Consider the following 18533-nt stretch of genomic DNA (forward strand, 5'->3'; position numbering starts at 1 on the left):
GGCCATCATCTTCCTTCCAGTCCAAAGAGTTGACGCGCGCTTAGTGGGCGTTGTTCTTGTGGTGGCCTGCGATGTGTTAGTCTCATAATGTATAACACTGCAAAGGAGTCGTCGACGGAGAATGTCTTACGGAGATGGAAGTAGTAAGTCATGGGGTAACCGATGACGAGGATGATACCGATGGCGTGGATGATGGCTACAGCCCAAGAAAAACGTTAGCAAGATTGCTTCTCTCCGGAGGTGCAATGCCGTGACAAGTCCCTGCGTCCTTCCTCTTCCGGCGAACGGGCCAGCTAGGGCGGCGTGGATGTATTTGACGTACGCTTAGCAGAGGCGTTGTTGCCGCCAAAGTGCTTGGCCTGGTAGCGGCCGAAAAGACCGGAGGGCTCAACCTTGGGGGCGGCGCCTCGGGGAGCTTTTCGTAGAAGCTGACAACACGCTTCATGCGGAGGGCATCGGGGGCAGCGCCGAGTGCCTATTCATTAAATGCCGTCAGTACAGCCATTCCTCAAGTAATTCGGGTTCAATCCTCCGAGAATATCCCGATCCAATTCACACGTGTCGGCCCTCGGGCAATTCCTTCAATTGAACCGGATGTCGTGGGGTGTGTTGTGTGGGCGGATACGGATTGCGCAAGCGGCCTCGGAGCCCCGGCGAGAGTGGTGTTACGTACAGTAGGCGAGGCGATCTGTACAGAAAATCCGCAATTAGTATATATCCCTAGAGAGGAGCAATGGCTGTACAGGAGGTTTGTCGGTTGTTGATGGGACTGACCTTGGGAGGGATCAGGGTGGACAAAGCCCGTCGCTGAATGAAGCTCATTTTGGCGGTAGTTTTCGGGTGTCTCTGCGCAACTAATGGAGGTAGGAGAGGTCACGGGAGTCAATTGGCCCAGACAAGACGCAATTGAGAGGTGATCGATCGGAGTTTGGTTGGACGGTGATGGGATTGAAGCTCGAGGTTGAAAGCAGACACACGAAAAGATCGCAACCAAAGCTCTCTCGCTTTGCCGACTGGCTCCGCATCCCGAAAAGAGGCGCCCAGGCGCGGCTAGAATAAGCGCCCGCCAGCTGCCAGCAGTCTGCCGGCACCCCCACTGCGGCCGCCCACGGGTAAGAGCTCTTGGTCTTGGTCCTGACTTCACTTGATGCGGCATCCAATTGGAAGAGCTTCAATTGACTGACGAAACCGTTCCATTGAGAGCGAGATATAACATCGAAACCCGCTCCCCCGACGCCAATTGCTCGTCAGCCACGTCGAGCAACACACATCCACACGATGGCGTCCCTCCGAACTGCCTCGGCAGCCAAGATGCTGCGAACCGCTGCCACCTCATCGTCGCGACCGGCTATGGCTTCCATGGCCGCTACCCAGCAGCGACGCTTCAAGTCCGACAATGTCGTCGAAGTCAACAAGGAACTCGCTCACGCCATGCCTTCTGGTGGCGAGAGCTCAGTCCCCAATATTCAACGGCCAAATGAGAAGGGGCCTGACTACAGTGCACACATTGATAAGGCGACCTCGTACGTACATACCGTTCGCAGTAGCTTTCTGCTTGACAGGCAGACAAGGTGGCTGGTCGGCTGGCTGGCTGGCTACCAGCAGTCGTGGCAAAATTTCTAGTAGCACGATGCCACTGCTTTGTTACAGAAAACGTACTTTTTACGGGACCACGACAGTTTCTAACGTAATGCGATAACTATAGAATGTTCACCCCGGTCCCCAAGCAAGTCCAGGACGGCAGCGAGGACGTCAACGTGCTGCCCGCCGCTGTTCTGTCCGGTGCCCCCATGGAGCTGCAAGCACGAACGGTTCGGTATGTCTGGTCGAACATAATCCCTTCCTCAGCCCCAAGCAATTCCCTCCTGTATCAGCATTGGGTATGAGGGGACGAACACGGTGATAAGGAAGAAAGAATAGGAGAAAACTAACGCTCCCGTCACAACAGAATCTTCCAGCCGGCCAAGCCCGCCACGCAGTCCGGCGCCTGGGGCTCGCACCACTGGCGCATGGACTGGGACGTTTTGGCCAAGGGCCACCGCTGGGAAAACCCGCTGATGGGCTGGCAGTCGTCGGGCGACATGATGCAGGGCACCCATATGAACTTCAAGACCAAGGAGGACGCCGTTGCCTTCGCCGAGAAGCAAGGGTACGAGTACTTCGTCCAGGAGCCCCAGGAGCGCAAGTTCACCCCCAAGGCCTACGCCAACAACTTCACTTACACGCCCAACAAGCTGAAGCACATCCGTACAAAATAGAGGAAGCAGAGCAGGCGGAGGTCATTGGCCTTTGTGATTGGTCTTTTTGGAAAGGGGAGGGAGGGGGGGCTACTGCAGAAAATTGGCTCCTTTTTCCACCAGATAGATATGGTGAATGCGGACGGCGTGTGTACATATTCCCAGTAGAAGCAGTCAAATCATCTACATCCATCGCTATCAGTACAATGCAGCAATCTCGGTGGCTTTCATGTGACCAATTCCTTCTGGAAACCCGTTGAGGAAAGTACTTCAGTCGACCCGAACAGCTTGGGGGGGAGGAAGAAAGTTACCTAAGCAATGAGCTGTGCAGTAGCTATATTATAGAAACGTAACAATCATTGGGTGAACAAATTGGTTCGTGAATTGTATCGCTTGCTAATCAAGGGAATAATTTACAGTTCATTATGGAAACTAGACATGTAATGGGCACATAGATCAGTGCATCTACTTGTTGGCTGCGACTAGGTCCCCCTTCGACAGGATGAGTGACTGGGGACCGTTATCAACTAGCTAGGTACATAGTTCGTGACGTGTAGTTTGCACAAGCTGGAAAGGGACAAGCATGTATTGACGCAGATATGTCGTTTGATTATTTTTGATTCGGTTTCAAAACCGAATATGTCCCAGGCCCATGTTTTTGTACCGATTCAATGTTGTATCCCCTTAATGGCCGTAATACTGCCCCCTCCCTGGTTTTACGTACTCTACGGAGAGCCACAGATCAGCAGGGCCGTGCAAAGCGGGACAGGGCTGTTTTAACCAATCAATCAACGCGCTTAGAAAGTGGAACGTTTAAAACGACTCTCCGATCGTGCTAAACCATCCTTGGTCCGTACACTACTTTGAGCTTGGAGGGGGGCAGTATTACGGCCATTAAGGGGATAAGTTGGACTGGATGCTTATGGCAGATAAATGTAGGGGCTTTCCTAGAGCCTTATTGTGAACGCCAAACCGAATCGATCCTGATTTCGATATAATACCGAACGCCTCGCAAAAGTCAATATCTTACAAATCAAATACATGTCATGAATCATTACGCCACTCGCTCGCTTCCAAGGTCTCGAAATTTAAGAAACCCATGGTAGACGAGGTAGATCTCGTATCAGGTAGACGAGTCTGAGCCAGGTCCAATTGGAGTAGCCACAATCACTTGATTGCTGTGGTCGCTTAAGTCATGACGACGTCCTCAGAAAGGTGCTCATCGCCATCGAGGTTAAGGTCAATTCGTGCAGGAATGTCCTTCTTTGTTGTTTCCTTGCGCACAGCATCTTCGCTCCACGCTCGCATCTGTACGAGGTCTCTTATTGCGGCATCTCTTCGCCAGACCTGGCGATCAAGAATCGCTTTGTTGACCTTGTCAGCAACGTCACGACGCAAGTCAGGCTTCAGCAAGACAGCAATTGACGGATCCAGTGTGTCATGCTTGAAGACGAGGAGTGACATGGTCTCTTCGAGGTCTCTCATAAACTTTTCGTTTGTAGGTGCTCGAGGGCCAAGCTGCTCTGTCGCAAAGTCGAGAGCCGGCTGGATATCACCTCCAGGTGCCGCATGACAGGTGCGAATGAGTTCCACTAATTGTAAGCGAAGGAGCGCAAAGTGCAGAGACTCGTCCGTATCTAGAATCTAAACGTTCGGTTTGTTAGAAACGGATGGCACCAGGAGGAATAGTAAAAACCAAGTGATTTAATGAAAGCTCATGCAAAAGTGGTTGTTTCTCACCATCGACCCGAAGATCATAAGAGTGGTGCATGTAAAACTCGTGTTCTAATCATAGCAGGGGCAAGGAAAAGTAGGGAAAGCGCTAGTCAACATACCTCAGGATCTAGATCGTTGAGCGCCTCTATAGCTGTCTGCACATTACCCTGGTGTATCGAACGCTGGATTTGTTGCCTTGCAACAATGGAGGCATGGTCTTGTTGTGGCTTCAGTCGGGCCTCTTTGGAGAACTTCTTGGCGGCATTGGAATAGCCAGCCATGGTAAGGTAATCAAGGATCAGGGCATTGATATCACTAGAGCGACTTGGTTAGTCAGGTCCCAAAACGTTGCGGTCATCGTAGACAGAGAGTGCTTGTGCTTGATGGTTCAGAAATATCAAAGATGTGTTTCTCCGCATTATTTTTCAGAGAGATTCCCATTGAATGAAATAACATCATAACAAGCACAGGTCAGGACGGGAGGAAGGGCGGGATAAGCTTACTCTTTGGGAACCTGAACCTCCTCGACCTGCCGCGTGAAATCATGTTTCATGGGCGTGGCCGTGGAAGTTGAGGAAGTCATCCTGCGATCGAGTAGATCTTTGGTGTAACGAAGCTGTTCCTCGAATTCGCGAACAAATGGCGAGGACATAACCTGCCAACCGTTGACGTGACTCGATCTCTGATGCAGTTAGGTGGGTGTGCAGTAAAGCAGCACGACAAGCAGGATCATAAGAGCGCTGCTCTTAAATGCTTGTCGTGGTGGGAAGGAAAGAGGAGGGAAAAGTGAAGTCGAAGAGGAAAAGAGACTTCAAATGGAGGTGGCAGTGGGTACGATGTTGTAGCTGGCAAAGTTGAGTGCAAGCAGCAGACTTGGGTTGGGCACTGCTAAATGGGGAACAAGCTTGATTGAGAGTTCCATCAAAAGCTTCGACGGCTGACGCAGCTTGCCGTGCCGGATGCCCACGCCTGGCAGAGCTGTTGCATTGAAATAATGGCATACACGCACGAATCTACATACCGACTCTCCGCTGCTCAACGTCTGACGGGCCATTGCACACCTTTACGGTCAACGGGTATCAGGCGTCGTAATCGACTTGCCCCGAACGTCAGGGGCCTATTCAACAAGCTAATAGATTGCCAAACTGCCCGGTGTATATCAGTATTTGATCCAAATCAGCCAATGATCTGTTCCCTTCCCAGACTTATGCACAAGGAACCGATGGCTGCGCGAACCCTTTTGCAATAATGATTGTGAATATGTATTGGTCACATTGAGGAAGAGGTAGTGTGTCCCCTAATCCCCACCCACCACCACCACCTCCACCTCCTCCAGCAATCCCAAAGTCCAGCAGCGAGCGAGAGAGCCTGGACGGGCGAAGGGGCTGCGAGTGCATTCTGCATGGCGGCGCTGGGCAATGCACCGCTCGCTATCATGGGCCACAATTCACAGTTACTTATCAGCAAGCACAGATTCTGCTCAAGCCTCCCACAGCCAGCGCAAGCCAGGTCCGACCAATTGGGAAAGGGCAGTCAGTGTCCACACTAGGTAACATTGAAGCATGTTTTCCTGACTTGCACATGCTCCGGTACGCACTGCCCAAGAAGAATGCCATTTCATTCGCTTCACTTTGCACCTATAGGCAATCAACCGGACCTTCGTTATTTGTTTACCCCTTTGACTGGCCAGGCTCTCACAGTCAGACAATGCATGCATCATCCTCTCTTATATAGACTCTCCTGCAGTTCTCGCGCTGGCTCTGGTCCTTGGCCCACATCACCCGGCTCTAATTTTCACATAGTTGCTTTAGGAAAGCCTGCGGCCACAGCAGGTCACACGACTCCGAATTATATGCACTTTAGCTAAGGAGCGTCAGCTTGTATGCATGCACGCCCTTATCCCACATTGCCCCTCTGCCTATCAAGCACAGAAACAACCACTCTATTGCTGCTGGCTGTCCGGTCACCGTCACTGTCGCTGTCACTTTTGTCAAGCTAGACGAATCTCACGTTTGAGATACCAAGAGCCGGAATGAACTCCGGTATGGGCCTATCGCCGATAATTCCAGATCATCGCGATGGCGAGGACACTATCGCCAAGCGGGCTCACTACTCCCCGCCCTGGGCAGACGTGAGCATCATTGGCGTGGCAGGAAGCTCTGGTTCTGGAAAGACCACACTTTCACATGCCATCGTCAATAGCTTAAATTTGCCTTGGGTCGTCATCATGTCCATGGTGAGTAATCTGCAGACTCATTGGATCGACCTGTTTACTCATTCGCTTCTAGGATTCTTTCTACAAGCCACTCGACCCGGAGTCCTCGAAAAAGGCCTTCCGGAATGAGTACGATTTTGATGCTCCAGAGGTCGGGGTTTCCTGATGATTGCTGCGTTATAGCATATGCTGATAAGGGGCGTCTCAGGCCATTGACTTCGACGAGCTGGTGAACTGTCTCAGGGACCTCAAAGCAGGGTAAGAATCTAGCCTCCCTTCGACCTGAAATCATTCGTCTGGTACCATATCTCTACGGTTCAGCTGCTCACCAGTAGACAGCAAGCGTACCAAGATCCCAAACTATTCGTTCGAGAAACATGCCCGTCTGGAAAATAGTACCGTCATTTATTCTCCACATGTTCTCATACTGGAAGGGATTTTTGCTCTGCATGACCCTCGCGTTCTCGATCTTATGGATATGAGAGTGAGTCCTGTTTTAACCCCGAGTTGTGCAGTGCGAGTTAGACTGACCAAACTCTAGATCTACTGTGAGGCAGATGCTGATACCTGCCTTTCAAGAAGAAGTAAGCCAGTCTTGACCGACCATTGAGGCGACAGTATGCTAATGCAACCCTTTCAGTAATCCGTGATGTGCGGGATCGGGGACGCGATGTCGAGGGGTGCATCAAGCAGTGGTTTGCCTTTGTGAAGCCCAACTTCGAGAACGTAAGAAAACCAGCCAAGTCAACTGCATTCTGATGTGTACTGACAATCCTGTATAGTATGTGCAACCACAAAAGAATGTCGCAGGTAAGAGCGGCCCCATTGCCCTCTAGATTGACGGTATAGCCCAGGAGTGCTGTTATTTACGACCACGACACAATCCCTTGATCTCAGCTGATGTTGGTATCCCATAGACATCATCGTGCCTCGAGGTATTGAGAACAGGGTGGCCATGAGTAAGTGCATGCTTGATTGATGTTGAATGATCAATAGCTAATATGGGCAGGCATGGTGACTCAATACATTGAAAGGAGGCTGCTTGAAAAGTCCACACGCCATCGAGCTGCCCTGAAGAGCCTTGAGCGTGGCTATGATAGTGAACCACTTTCAGATCGGGTTCTGGTCCTCCCGCTGACGCCACAACTCCGAGGGATGAGTACGATTATTCAAGATATTGATACTTCCAGCGAGGATTTCGTTTTCTACTTCGACAGACTATCTTGCTTATTGCTGGAACTGTAAGTCACACGCGCTATTGGGGTTATACTCCTATCAGTACACTGACTGGCCCACACAGGGCCCTGAATAATGCGCAGTTCAAAGAACATGTCATTGAGACACCACAAGGACATAACTATCGCGGGTTGACCGGCAAGGGAGAGGTGAGCGCCGTGGTGGTGCTACGAGGCGGTGCGACGTTCGAAGCTGGCCTGAGACGAATTATCCCCGATTGCAGAACCGGCCGCGTACTTATCCAGTCTGACGTGCGAACCGGCGAGCCAGAGCTGCATTATCTGAAGCTGCCAAACAACATCAACGAGCATGACACTGTGCTGCTTCTTGACGCCCAGATGTCTAGTGGAGGCTCCGCGCTCATGGCCGTACAGGTCTTGGTGGACCACGGCGTGCCGCAGAACCGTATCGTCTTCGTTACCTACTCAGCAGGGAGAGTGGGCGTTCACAGACTGACAAAGGTCTTCCCCGAGGTCACCATTGTAGTCGGCAGTATGGTAGCAGACTTTGAGGAGAGATGGGTCGAGAAGAGGTATTTCAGATGCTAACTGGTGCTAACTGGCGAAATGCACCTAGATGGGCATGGTGCTCTCTCGCTCTCGCTTTCGCTCTCCTATAAACATATTTAAATCTGAGTACTCATCACTATCCACTTTATCTTGTTAGAGGGAGGCTTCGGCGTGACTCATACTTACCTATCCCGTCAAGCCATTTATTTCTGCGCCTCAATTTCCTTGACTGAGTGAGCGCTTACCAAAGGATGCTGCAAGGAATCATCAATGATGCACATGGCAAGACAGTGAAGGGTTTAGATTCATACACTATCGAATAGTGGATTGTTGCGCTGCATGACACGGCACGGTCGTGCTACTGGGGTGGCTTTCGTCAACGAAAGAGGAACCCCAACGACAAGGTTCAGTAGTGAATGCAATGAAAATAGGAGGGGATGCAGCCACCAACAAGCTGCCGTACTGCATTCACTCTGAACATGGTTACTTCTATTGTTGCTATTGGGGCCCGTCAACAAAGACCTACCTAGGCCAAGGTGTAGGCCGACCTGGGACTGGATGGAGGCTGGTATGTAAAGATCGCCTATTAAGCAATCAAATGGCCGGCTTTGGTTTGGTTTGGGTCATTTAGTTAGGTCATTTGGGTCATTTGGGCCATTTGGCTCACCCAGAGGCCGGGCTGACATAAGGCAGGCCAGACTCCACCTTTTGGGTGCTAGGCTAAATCGATCCACGTGCATCCCCAAGCTTGGACAGTTCAGCAGTCAGCCATCCTCACGCCTTCAATTTTGCGGAATTGTAGACCTCCAGCCGCAAAGAAGTCCGACTTCTTACTTCTCCCCCAAGACCTTTTTTCATTGAGGCGGCACCGAGCTTGTTTCCAGAGGCGCATCTGTTCTCATTATTGCAGGTCGCATCACTTGCGCGCCGCAATCTCTCTGGACCTCCCCCTCCCGCACCCGATTGCCCGACCCCGACACCACGCCAAGAGCGAAGAGCGAAGAGCGACGATTCCGACACATCTACCTGCATACCACGGCTGGTGTGGTGTTCCGACGACAACAAACCCAAAATCTCCAAACCTGCCGCACCCCATTTCTTGCGATTCCCGAGCTCCCACACAAGCGAAAAGTTGTTTGCGATCCTGCATCTTTCAATCCGACAAGACTCAGTCCTTCCAGTCTTGGATGATGGCTACTGAGGCCACCGCTGAGAAGCCCGTAGATGTCTCTGGAACTGATGCCACGCTTGTGAGTAATCTTCCCCGGCTCCTTGCCCTTGACTCTCTACGCCATATTGCACTATCTGGATTGCGCCCCGGTTGAACATACATCTCCGAGCCTTTCTTTGCGTGCCATAAAGTACTGCCCATGCACAAATTCGTGCCCTTGCCCCTCCTTCCACCAGACCCTCCCGTGAGCTTCACCACTGACTCGGCTCTGCTTCACCTCAGACGCAGACCCTCCCTACCGAATCCGATTCTCAAAATGGCGGCTCCGGTGCTACCGCATCGTTAAACGGACCCGGCCCTCAAGACGGGATCGAGAACAAACAGATTACCGACATTGTCGAACCATCTGTCAATTCGGCCGAAGTTAGCGTAAGCGGCTCAGACACAGAAGCATCGGCGATCAGGGCAAACAAATCCGGCGATGACAAGGGCAATGGGCGAGCATCGTCCGCCCCCAAGAAGCCCCAGAGTTTCAAAGCGGTTTCCGTCAACAAAACCTTCCTGGGCTCCAAAGTGGCAACAAATACAACATCGCGGCCCGAATCGGCCACATCGTCCGCGACTGCCACCCCGATAGGCACCCCGGGAATCAGTGCCTCCAAACTCAAGCTTGTCGCCAAGAACAGCTCAAACTTGGGCGGTTCAACGAAAACCCTGACTACAAATGGCAAATCCGGCGCAGCGCCAGACCCGTCTACAGTATGGAACAGGAACCGACGTAAGTGTCCAGCTCACCAATTTTCTGGGATCTTTTCGATGGCGGCTTATCTATTTGTCTAGCTGTACCTCCACCCGATACGAAAAAGATGTCTGACGAAGAGCTTATGAGTAAGTATGGCATACACATGGCTAGTCGTTTGCGTCCAGAGGATGAGGCGGGTGGTCAGTCAAATTGGGCCGACATAGACGAGGACGACGACAGCTGGGCGACTCCTGAGACGATTACATGGACGGATGGAACTAAGAGCTCCCTGGCCGCAACTGAGGAGCCGCCGGTGCGCATACCATCTCCAATCAAGGAGACGGCTCGGCCGGAAAAGACCAAATCGCCAGCTCCGAGCATGGCCCCGCCGGCTACGAACACTCCGCCTGTCGCCAAGGCCTCGCCTTCTATCAAGCCTGGACTGCTCGCCTCAGGCAAAGGTCTCATCCTCAAGGGGGCACCCGAGAAGCCAACCTTGGTCGCCAAGAGCACACCCCGATCCACGGAAGTCAAATCTCCCTGGGCTACGCTACCCCCTGTGGATAAGGCGTCTCCTGTTGTCACGGAACTGCCACAGCATGCGCATGCTCTTGGCAGGACATACCCTCCCCGCGACGAGTCCTTCGCGAAGAGCATGGCCCGGCCTACGAAGGAGATAGCTGCAGATGATTTCAGCAGATCACCCTGGAAAGACGGCGGGGGCAACCGAGAACTATATAATTCCCAATCTGGCAGATACGAGCCTGTGTATGATCGCAGGGGATCCAGGGCTGAAACAACACGCCAGCAGCCAGCTTTACTTCATCGCTCACCACATCATGAGACTCAAGGTCCCGCAGAACCTTCAGCGGCTTTCCAGACCAGTAGAACTACTGGCCAAGATGCCCCGCCCTACGGCAGGCGCCGCGGTTCATCCAACGTGAGCGGTGGTAGCGGAAGTTTTGCGAACCGCTTCGGAAGACCCGCCGATGCCCCATTACAGGCTGACATGGTACATCACCAGCCTGCACCAGTTCCCGGCCCCGGACCCGGCCCTTTTACGGCTGGAAATGCGGCACACGGACAGCGCACCCATCCCTCACCAAGTTGGCAAACCCGGCCGTCACCAGTACCATCCCATGCGGCCCCAGTCGCTGTGCCACCTGCTACAGAGACAGCGCCCCAAGCCAATCTTGTAGACGACGTCGAGTTGCAGAAGAGACTGATGCGCGAACGGCGCGAGCTGGCTATAAAACGCAGGCAAGAAGAAGAAGCCCGAGAAGAAGCCGCTAAACAGGAACGAATCCGACTGAAATTAGAAGCTATGGGTCCCGCACCGGAGCGCAAGAGTGCAAAGAAGGACGAACCAAAAGAAGGGGCTGTTTCGATCCAGCCGCGCCAAGGTAGTTCAACCTCTCACAAGGCTGATGCTGCGCCGGGTGACTCGAATGCATCAGCAACCGAAACCGTCCGGCCTGGCCCAACGAAGCAAGGTGCGCCGGATCGAAGAGCCAGCATTCAAGCCAATGGAATCCAGCAAACGTCTAACCACCACGAAAAAGACAATGGTGCTGACAACCGCTTGTCTGGAACTCAGTCCTCGGGGACTTGGCCTGAAAATACGCAAACCAGTGATCGTTTATCTTCCTGGACTGGTGCCACTCAAGCAGCGAAGAACGTCTGGGGCGCGCCGGGCAATGACCGCACACTTGGCAATGGGACCTTTGATGCCGATCTGAACCATCTTGCAGACTCGCAACCAACCCAGCCTGCTAGCCTGGCAAACCGCCAAGCGCCCATCGGCCCCCCTCGACCTGCACCGACGGCGCCGCAATCTCGCATCGATGCACCTACGACCAAGCTGGCTCCGATCGCCCCCCCTCAACCCCGTACAGGGCACGATCCAGCTCAAGGATCCGTCGGGCGACCTGTATCGCAAAACCCTTGGGCAGCCACCAACATTCCTGAAGATGATCGTACCCTCCGAAGGCAGGTCAACCAGCGCATGGAGGAGCAGATGCGTGATTTGGCCAGTCGTGGGCTCACCTTGGATGACGCACAGGCCCCAATCAAGGATACGTGGCGTCCTGTGGCCCTTGGCGAGGATGGGAAACGACTCACTGGCACTGCCGTAACAAAGATTCATGGAGATACTGCGGCTCGGGCATCATGGAGCGCTTCGACGTCTTACCACGATGCTCCCTCAAACGATTACCGACAACATCCAGGACCAAACAGTATGAGGCAGCCACCTTTCGGACCTGCAGGGCACATTGCGCCTGGTCCTATTTCGCAGTCTCGAGCCGGATCCCGCTTCTTCCCCAGTTCTGGTCCCCGTGATCAAGGAGATGATCTCGCGGTTCAATCAAGGTCTAAATCACCAACGCCTCCACCTCCCACTATGCATGGCCATCCGGCTTACGATGGCGACGCAGCTCGTCCGCACGTAGCTCTACCACCTGCCAGGCCGATCGTCAAGTTGCCCCCTGTGTCCAAGCCCTCGGCCATTGCACCTGCCCCCGTTCCCATCGCCCTGCCAAAGCCTGCATCGTTCGCCGCCGCATTGGCTGTGGGTACCGGACCCCAGAGGAATGCCTCTTCGTCCACGGCAGCTCAACCACCCCGCCCAGTCCAGTTCGGCACTCAAGAAAACTGGCAAGACAAGATCAACAACCTGATTGGTCGAAAACCGGTATCAGCCGCTCGGCCGACGGTTGTAGATTCGTCGAGCAAGTCAGCTTTCGACGCTCATGGTCACTACTCTGCAACTGTATCGCTCCCGAGCGCATCATCGGTGAGCCCTAGCAGCTCAGACGTAAACTCGGTTACTAGCAAGGGCATGGCAGAGGACTGTTTCGATGAGCAAGAAATGGGCTCTTTACCGCCAGTTCATCTCCCGAAGCAGGCTCCCGATGCCATGTGGAACCCTGTTGAACCCAACTGGCAACCTCAACTGCCTAGATATCGTGTTGAGGCCACAGTTGCGGATGATCCCCGCTACGTCTACGACTATGTCAACGGCAAGGCGATGATTCGCTTCAAAACACCTGGAATGGATGAGGCGAAATTTGTTCCAGCTCCTTTTAGCTCGCGTACCAAGAGCAATCCTAGGCGTCAAGCTCCGCGCGGTGCCCGAACGTCTCGAGGTGGCTTGCGAGGTGGTCGGGATATTTCGGGTGACCACAGCACTGGCGGTGCGTCTGATCGTCCTGAGCGGCCCGAACGTCATGAGCGATCCTCGAATCGCAGCCGGGGTGGGTTCAGGGCTCGGTCCGAAAACTGGACCAGACACTCCTCGACGGCTCAAACTGCCTAATCATCCCTCTCAAAGTCCTTCAATCGTAAGGATTTGACACGCTCTGCACCAACGCCGGACCTGCATCCGTGGCAAGGGTATTGCGCAGGTGTCTACGAACTCCCCCATGTAATAAAACTCACAACGGGTGCACATCAGAGTTGCACCACCCCTCTTCGATCAACTCACTGTCGTGGGCGGAAACTATTTCGTCTTGTTCGGCAGTGTGTATAAGTAATGCATTATTTTGTGGCCGTTTCCTTTGCGCGGTCGTCTGAGCGAAAGTCACCCTCCTCGAAGTCGGTTGCTTTACGAAATCGATTTTCAAACAGCCGAGCAACTTCCTCCTTACACTCCCCTTACAAGGTGCCCGGCCCTTTTCCGTCTTCTCGCGGCCTGTACAATGCCCATGCCGAGATATTGTGTCAGATTGGCCAACTCGAGCTGAACGTGGTCGTCTGCTTAGACGAGCCGAGAGAATGATAATGGACAAGATGATATGTGCCCGGCGTCAGTGTTTCTCGATTTCACGATGGGGCACAGGGCATGGTTGCCAGCACGACCAATATTTCTGACGATGAATGATGGATTGGGGGGGAATGTGGACCGGAAGTCCCGTGGGAATCAAGGGTGGGAATTCCCGTCTCTCGAAAGTCCCAAAGGTCACATTTGTTCACAATCGGCCAGCGAATGGTTTCTTGTGGCGACCACACATACATATTCGAGCTTTGCAGATCAATGATACGCGATGATAAATACGTTTCTGGCGTTGCCCCGTACTTGTGCTGCTGTTTCTGACTTGTTGCCCGTGTATCTTGTTAAGGCAGCGTGTGAAGGAAGGCCTGGAGAGTACCGAAAAAGCAGTGTTTTGCAATTTGAAATGTATAAGTTAATTACCTGTCTTGCAAGGACCACGGCTAGGTACCCAATCAGATATTATTATCGTAAGGCACACATGGGTCACGTAGGATATGAGTTTTGTTTACATCGAGTCAGCAGAGTCCAGGATCGATGGGTCAGCCGCTCAATAATTCCCAAGGGCCCTGGCTGCATGACTCGGCTGCTGGGTCTTCACTCGACCATAATGCCGGCAGCCATGGCCCATGGCTCCGCGGCCCTGGAGCGCGCTTGACGGCGGGCGCTCAAGCCTCGAACTACCTGCAACTGCGACGTGAGCTGCGGCGTGCCTGCGTGCCTGCGTGCCTTATCCTATGTCGTCGTATTGAGGCCGAAATGAACGAGTGTGGGATGGGACGATGCTAGCGCACGCTGGAGCGATTCTGCATCGCATTGAGCACGATGGCCTCCCCACCGCGGGGGCCAACCCACGAGCCTTGCAGGCCTTGCAGGCCTTAGCATCTCCGCCTCGCCCGCTAATCGTCACCTTCTGGAAATACCACCCCTTGTTGCACCCTGTTTCTCCATATCGTGCCTGCGTGGTCTTTGCGCTGTCTCTGCGTGGTCTCACTGCCGCATAGCCAGCCATATGTAGACCGTTGAATCGATTGATTCTCCCTGCAGTGGGCTCCGTAATGCTACTGCGGGGGCACCAATCGGTCAAGCTCTCTCCACCTGGCCAGACCACACACACGATCATCTTTCCGCTCTAGGCTGCTGGGCTGCTAGGCTGCTAGGCTGGTGTTGGACGTTGCACCGCTTCCGTCGCTTAGTAGTACATGGAGCGCAGTAGCAACTGCTGAAATTGGTCGAACCCACCGTGAGCGACAATGCCAATTGCCGAAGGTGGACTCTCGTCCGCCTCGGCAGGGGGAGGAGTGAGAGGGGCTGCCACGAGGGGAATAGCTAGCTGCACCTACTACTAACACGAACCTGGCAATAACATCACGGCGCAGTCAAAACAAGAAGGCGGCTGGGCATTAAAAGAGAAAGGGATCCCCAACCGCTGCTGGGGGAAGATTCTTCTCCCCTTGCTCCCACCCCCTCCCTTTATAGCTCCGACCGACCCTAACCATGACAAGAACCGGTTCTTTGCTACTGTCAGCAGCCGCGGTGCTGACGGGCCTTCTACCCGGGGCCCGTGCCGAGTTTGAGGAAACATGCGCCGGCCTCAGCAAGCAGTTGAGCGTGCCCAACGCCACTGTCACCCTCGCCGATTTTGTAGCCGCCGGTACCAACCTCAGCTTGCCCGGTCTTGACCCCTCATGTGGCCCGCCCTTTACCGTCGCACCCGCCGACATCTGTCGTGTCGGTCTGACCCTGGCGACGTCGGAGCGCTCCAGCACCAAGATGGAGGCATGGCTCCCGAGGAACTGGACCGGCCGCTTTGTCGCGACGGGCAACGGCGGCATCAACGGCTGCATCGACTTCGCCTCCATGGCCTACACGTCCAACCTGGGCTTCGCCGCCACGGGCTCCGACAACGGCCACAGCGGTCAGAACGGCACCACCATGCTGAACAACATCGAGGTCGTCAAAGACTTCGCCTGGCGGGCCCTCGACACCTCCGTCGACGTCGGCAAGCACGTCGCCGCTGAGTTCTACGGCAAGAAGCATGACAAGTCGTACTACTTCGGCTGCTCCACCGGCGGCCGCCAGGGCTGGAAGATGGCCCAGGATTTCCCTGAGAACTTCGACGGCGTCGTCGCCGGCGCCCCGGCCTTTGCCTTCAACAACCTGACCTCGTGGTCCGGCACCTTCTTCTCCATCATCAAGGCGGCCGGCGCCGACGGATTCCCGACCCAGGCGCTGGCGGCGCTTGACGCGGAGCTGCTTCGTCAGTGCGACGAGATTGACGGGGCCAAGGACGGCATCATTGAGGAACCCTCCCTCTGCAACTTCCGGCCCGAAGCCCTCATCTGCTCGCCCGAGACCAACAGCCCGTCTTCTGAGTGCATTACCGGAAAGCAGGCCGAGACGGTCCGCAAGATCTACTCGGACCTGCACGGCATCAACGGCGATCTCGTGTACCCCCGTATGCAGCCCGGCGCGGGGATCTTGGGCATGATCTACGGTATCTACGGCGCGGCCGACGAGCAGTTCCTCTACACAGACCACTGGTTCAAGTACGCCGTCTACAACGACCCCAACTACGACACCTCGGTGGTGACGCCCCAGATGATGGCCGACGCCTGGAGCAAGGACGCCGGCCGGATCAACACCTGGTCGGGCGACCTGTCCAAGTTCGCCGGCCGGGGTTCCAAGATCCTGCACTACCACGGGCAGGAGGACTCCATCATCTCGTCGGCCAACTCGAACCGCTACTACGACCACGTGTCGCGCACCATGGCCAAGCCCTCGGGCGAGCTCGACGACTTCTACCGCTTCTTCCGCATCAGCGGCATGAGCCACTGCCAGGGCGGGCCGGGCGCCACCGCCATCGGCCAGGGCACCGGCAGCTCCGCCAGCCTCGACCCGGAGGAGAACGTCCTGATGGCCATGGTCCGCTGGGTCGAGGAGGGCCAGGCCCCCGAGCGCATCGTCGGCACCGCCTTTGTCAACCAGACCGAGTCCCTCGGCGTCGACTACAAGCGGGCCCACTGCAAGTTCCCCCTGCGCAACGTCTACAAGGGGACGGGCGATGTCAAGGCGATCGAGAGCTGGAAATGCATTTAGATCGACAACATCGACCAAGGGCTTGGGAACTTTGCATTAAGGCCCAGAAAAAGGCCATTTCAACAATTCATGTTCTTACTGTAATTACTATTATTTACACGCTATTTATTCTAAAGAGAAATCAAATCGATGATTATAACATAAGAACACGATATAATATGGGCAGTGCTGTCGCCACCAAAGGGATAACGATATAAGACCCCTTTGAAACTTGCAGTACATCGTCAAAAGAAACCAGGTACGTAACAGAAGCTAATCCCGTCATAAACAATGCGTTTGCGTACTGGACATTCTTTTGTCAACCTGTACTTCGCTGGCTTTGGAATAATAACAGCGCCAATCACTTTAGATAACGGCCCCAGAACTCCTCGGCCGATACCTCGCGTGAGTCTGCCTCAGCGCCTGCACCGTCCGCCGGTTGGGGGCAGTATCGGGGTCGGAGTAAAGGGGCTTGCTGCGCGCCATGGCCTCGGCGCGCCGGAGGGCGGGCAGGCACAAGTTCTTGGGCGGGTCGGCGTGGCACACCAAGATGCACGTGGTGAAGTCGAGCAGCTGGTCCGTCTTGACGCGCTTGAGCAGAGCAGCTGCTGCATCCGCCGCTTGGTGTGGTGCACGGCCTGCTCCGGGTCGCGCTGGAACTCGAAGTGCAGCCAGCGCATCTCGTACACCAGGAGGTACTGCGCGTTCCGCAGGCAGCCCTGCTGCAGCGCCAGGACGAGGGGTGCCATGTTGCGGTGGTCGCTCTCGTCGTTGATTCTCCCGAGGCCAGTCCCGTACACGGCTGGTCGGGGTCCGGCCGCGCCGGGGTTCGCTCCGCGGATCCGGTAGCGCAGCGGGAGGTTCCGCTGGACGAGGTGCCGGATCATCGCGATGTTGCCCTCGCGCACGGCGGCGCACTGCAGCGGGCGGAAGCCGCCCATGCGCGGGGCCCGGTCGTCGCACGCCGTGCCGCGCTGGATCAGCGCCTGGACCACCTCCGCCATGCCCGCGCGCGCCGCCAGGTGCAGCACCGAGGACCGGTTGCTCCGGACCGGCGGGGCCCATGGCGGAACGGGCCGCCAGCGGCAGAGGCTTAGGTTGATGAGGCGTAGCGCGAGGTCCGCCTGCCCGCGCACGATGGCCAGGTCCAGCACCGTCTCGGTGAAGACCTCTTCCCTTTTCGCGTTGTTCCACTCCCGCCCCGGCGGGTAGATGTTGTTGCTGACAACGCCGGTGCGGCGCTGGGTGGCTATGTCCCACTGGCCTCGGGGTTTGAGTTGGGGTGCTAGGATGTCGCAGTCGCGGTCTTTGTCCGGGCCGTACTTCGTTTCGTCGTCATCGTCGACCTGGGCGGCGCGGCGCCGTCGAAACTTCCATCGCGCGCCCTTCGGCATCTTGAACGATGGCGCGTCCCAGCCGGGCACGGGGTCCAGATCCCACGGGCTCGCGTCGAGTTGCACGTCTACAACGTTGAAGTTGTAGGCGGGGCCTATTCTGAACTTTTCGGCTACCTCGACTCGTGCAGCGTCCGGCTGCGATGTATCTCGACTGCGTAGAGCAGCTCCAGCGGCAAGCTCGCGTGCAGCCCCCGTGAGCACCGTCGCAGGCGCGCCAGGTCGCCGGGGTCCGTCACGAAGTGCTGCCCCGTGTGCCACAGGATGTCGAACATGCTGCTGCTGGGGCGCGGCGGTCGTTCACGATTCGCGATAGCCCCTGAGACGACAGTAGCCTGGACGGACATATCGCCTGTCATGTTCAGCGTCTTTGCCAGCAAAGAAACATTTTATAAAAAGAAAAAAATGAAATATAGCACTTCATGTTGGTAAGAATATCGTTGATATTGACGGAGATAAATTTCAT

At 55.1% G+C, this 18533-nt stretch overlaps 7 protein-coding genes across 7 annotated transcripts; 5 read left to right on the forward strand and 2 right to left on the reverse strand.

Annotated features, from left to right (window-relative positions):
• Nucleotides 1-40: 40 nt before the first annotated feature.
• On the reverse strand, nt 41-822 carry PG986_005887 (uncharacterized protein; the record flags this gene model as incomplete). The annotated part of the gene is made up of 6 exons (XM_066842109.1): nt 41-66; nt 131-196; nt 323-392; nt 434-475; nt 674-688; nt 775-822. 6 exons carry the CDS (start codon nt 820-822, stop codon nt 41-43), a joined length of 267 nt encoding a protein of 88 aa, XP_066701971.1.
• Nucleotides 823-1278: 456 nt separating this feature from the next.
• On the forward strand, nt 1279-2258 carry PG986_005888 (NADH-ubiquinone oxidoreductase 21 kDa subunit; the record flags this gene model as incomplete). Its single annotated transcript, XM_066842110.1, has 3 exons — nt 1279-1523; nt 1706-1816; nt 1949-2258. The coding sequence occupies 3 exons, from the start codon at nt 1279-1281 to the stop codon at nt 2256-2258; spliced, it is 666 nt and encodes a 221-aa protein (XP_066701972.1).
• Nucleotides 2259-3425: 1167 nt separating this feature from the next.
• PG986_005889 (uncharacterized protein) lies at nt 3426-4605 on the reverse strand (the record flags this gene model as incomplete). The annotated part of the gene is made up of 3 exons (XM_066842111.1): nt 3426-3881; nt 4073-4268; nt 4457-4605. The coding sequence occupies 3 exons, from the start codon at nt 4603-4605 to the stop codon at nt 3426-3428; spliced, it is 801 nt and encodes a 266-aa protein (XP_066701973.1).
• Nucleotides 4606-5985: 1380 nt separating this feature from the next.
• On the forward strand, nt 5986-7952 carry PG986_005890 (uncharacterized protein; the record flags this gene model as incomplete). Its single annotated transcript, XM_066842112.1, has 10 exons — nt 5986-6189; nt 6242-6319; nt 6377-6426; nt 6508-6652; nt 6710-6752; nt 6809-6894; nt 6951-6978; nt 7086-7127; nt 7178-7409; nt 7469-7952. The coding sequence occupies 10 exons, from the start codon at nt 5986-5988 to the stop codon at nt 7950-7952; spliced, it is 1392 nt and encodes a 463-aa protein (XP_066701974.1).
• Nucleotides 7953-9103: 1151 nt separating this feature from the next.
• PG986_005891 (uncharacterized protein) lies at nt 9104-13142 on the forward strand (the record flags this gene model as incomplete). Its single annotated transcript, XM_066842113.1, has 3 exons — nt 9104-9163; nt 9367-9862; nt 9925-13142. The coding sequence occupies 3 exons, from the start codon at nt 9104-9106 to the stop codon at nt 13140-13142; spliced, it is 3774 nt and encodes a 1257-aa protein (XP_066701975.1).
• Nucleotides 13143-15092: 1950 nt separating this feature from the next.
• PG986_005892 (feruloyl esterase-like protein B) lies at nt 15093-16694 on the forward strand (the record flags this gene model as incomplete). Its single annotated transcript, XM_066842114.1, has 1 exon — nt 15093-16694. The coding sequence occupies one exon, from the start codon at nt 15093-15095 to the stop codon at nt 16692-16694; it is 1602 nt and encodes a 533-aa protein (XP_066701976.1).
• Nucleotides 16695-16964: 270 nt separating this feature from the next.
• PG986_005893 (uncharacterized protein) lies at nt 16965-17770 on the forward strand (the record flags this gene model as incomplete). The annotated part of the gene is made up of 2 exons (XM_066842115.1): nt 16965-17297; nt 17345-17770. The coding sequence occupies 2 exons, from the start codon at nt 16965-16967 to the stop codon at nt 17768-17770; spliced, it is 759 nt and encodes a 252-aa protein (XP_066701977.1).
• Between the last annotated feature and the right edge of the window lie 763 nt (nt 17771-18533).

This window comes from Apiospora aurea (genome assembly GCF_038362705.1).
Source record: "Apiospora aurea strain CBS 24483 chromosome Unknown utg000004l_segment0_segment0, whole genome shotgun sequence".
NCBI classification, from domain to species: Eukaryota; Fungi; Ascomycota; class Sordariomycetes; order Amphisphaeriales; family Apiosporaceae; genus Apiospora; species Apiospora aurea.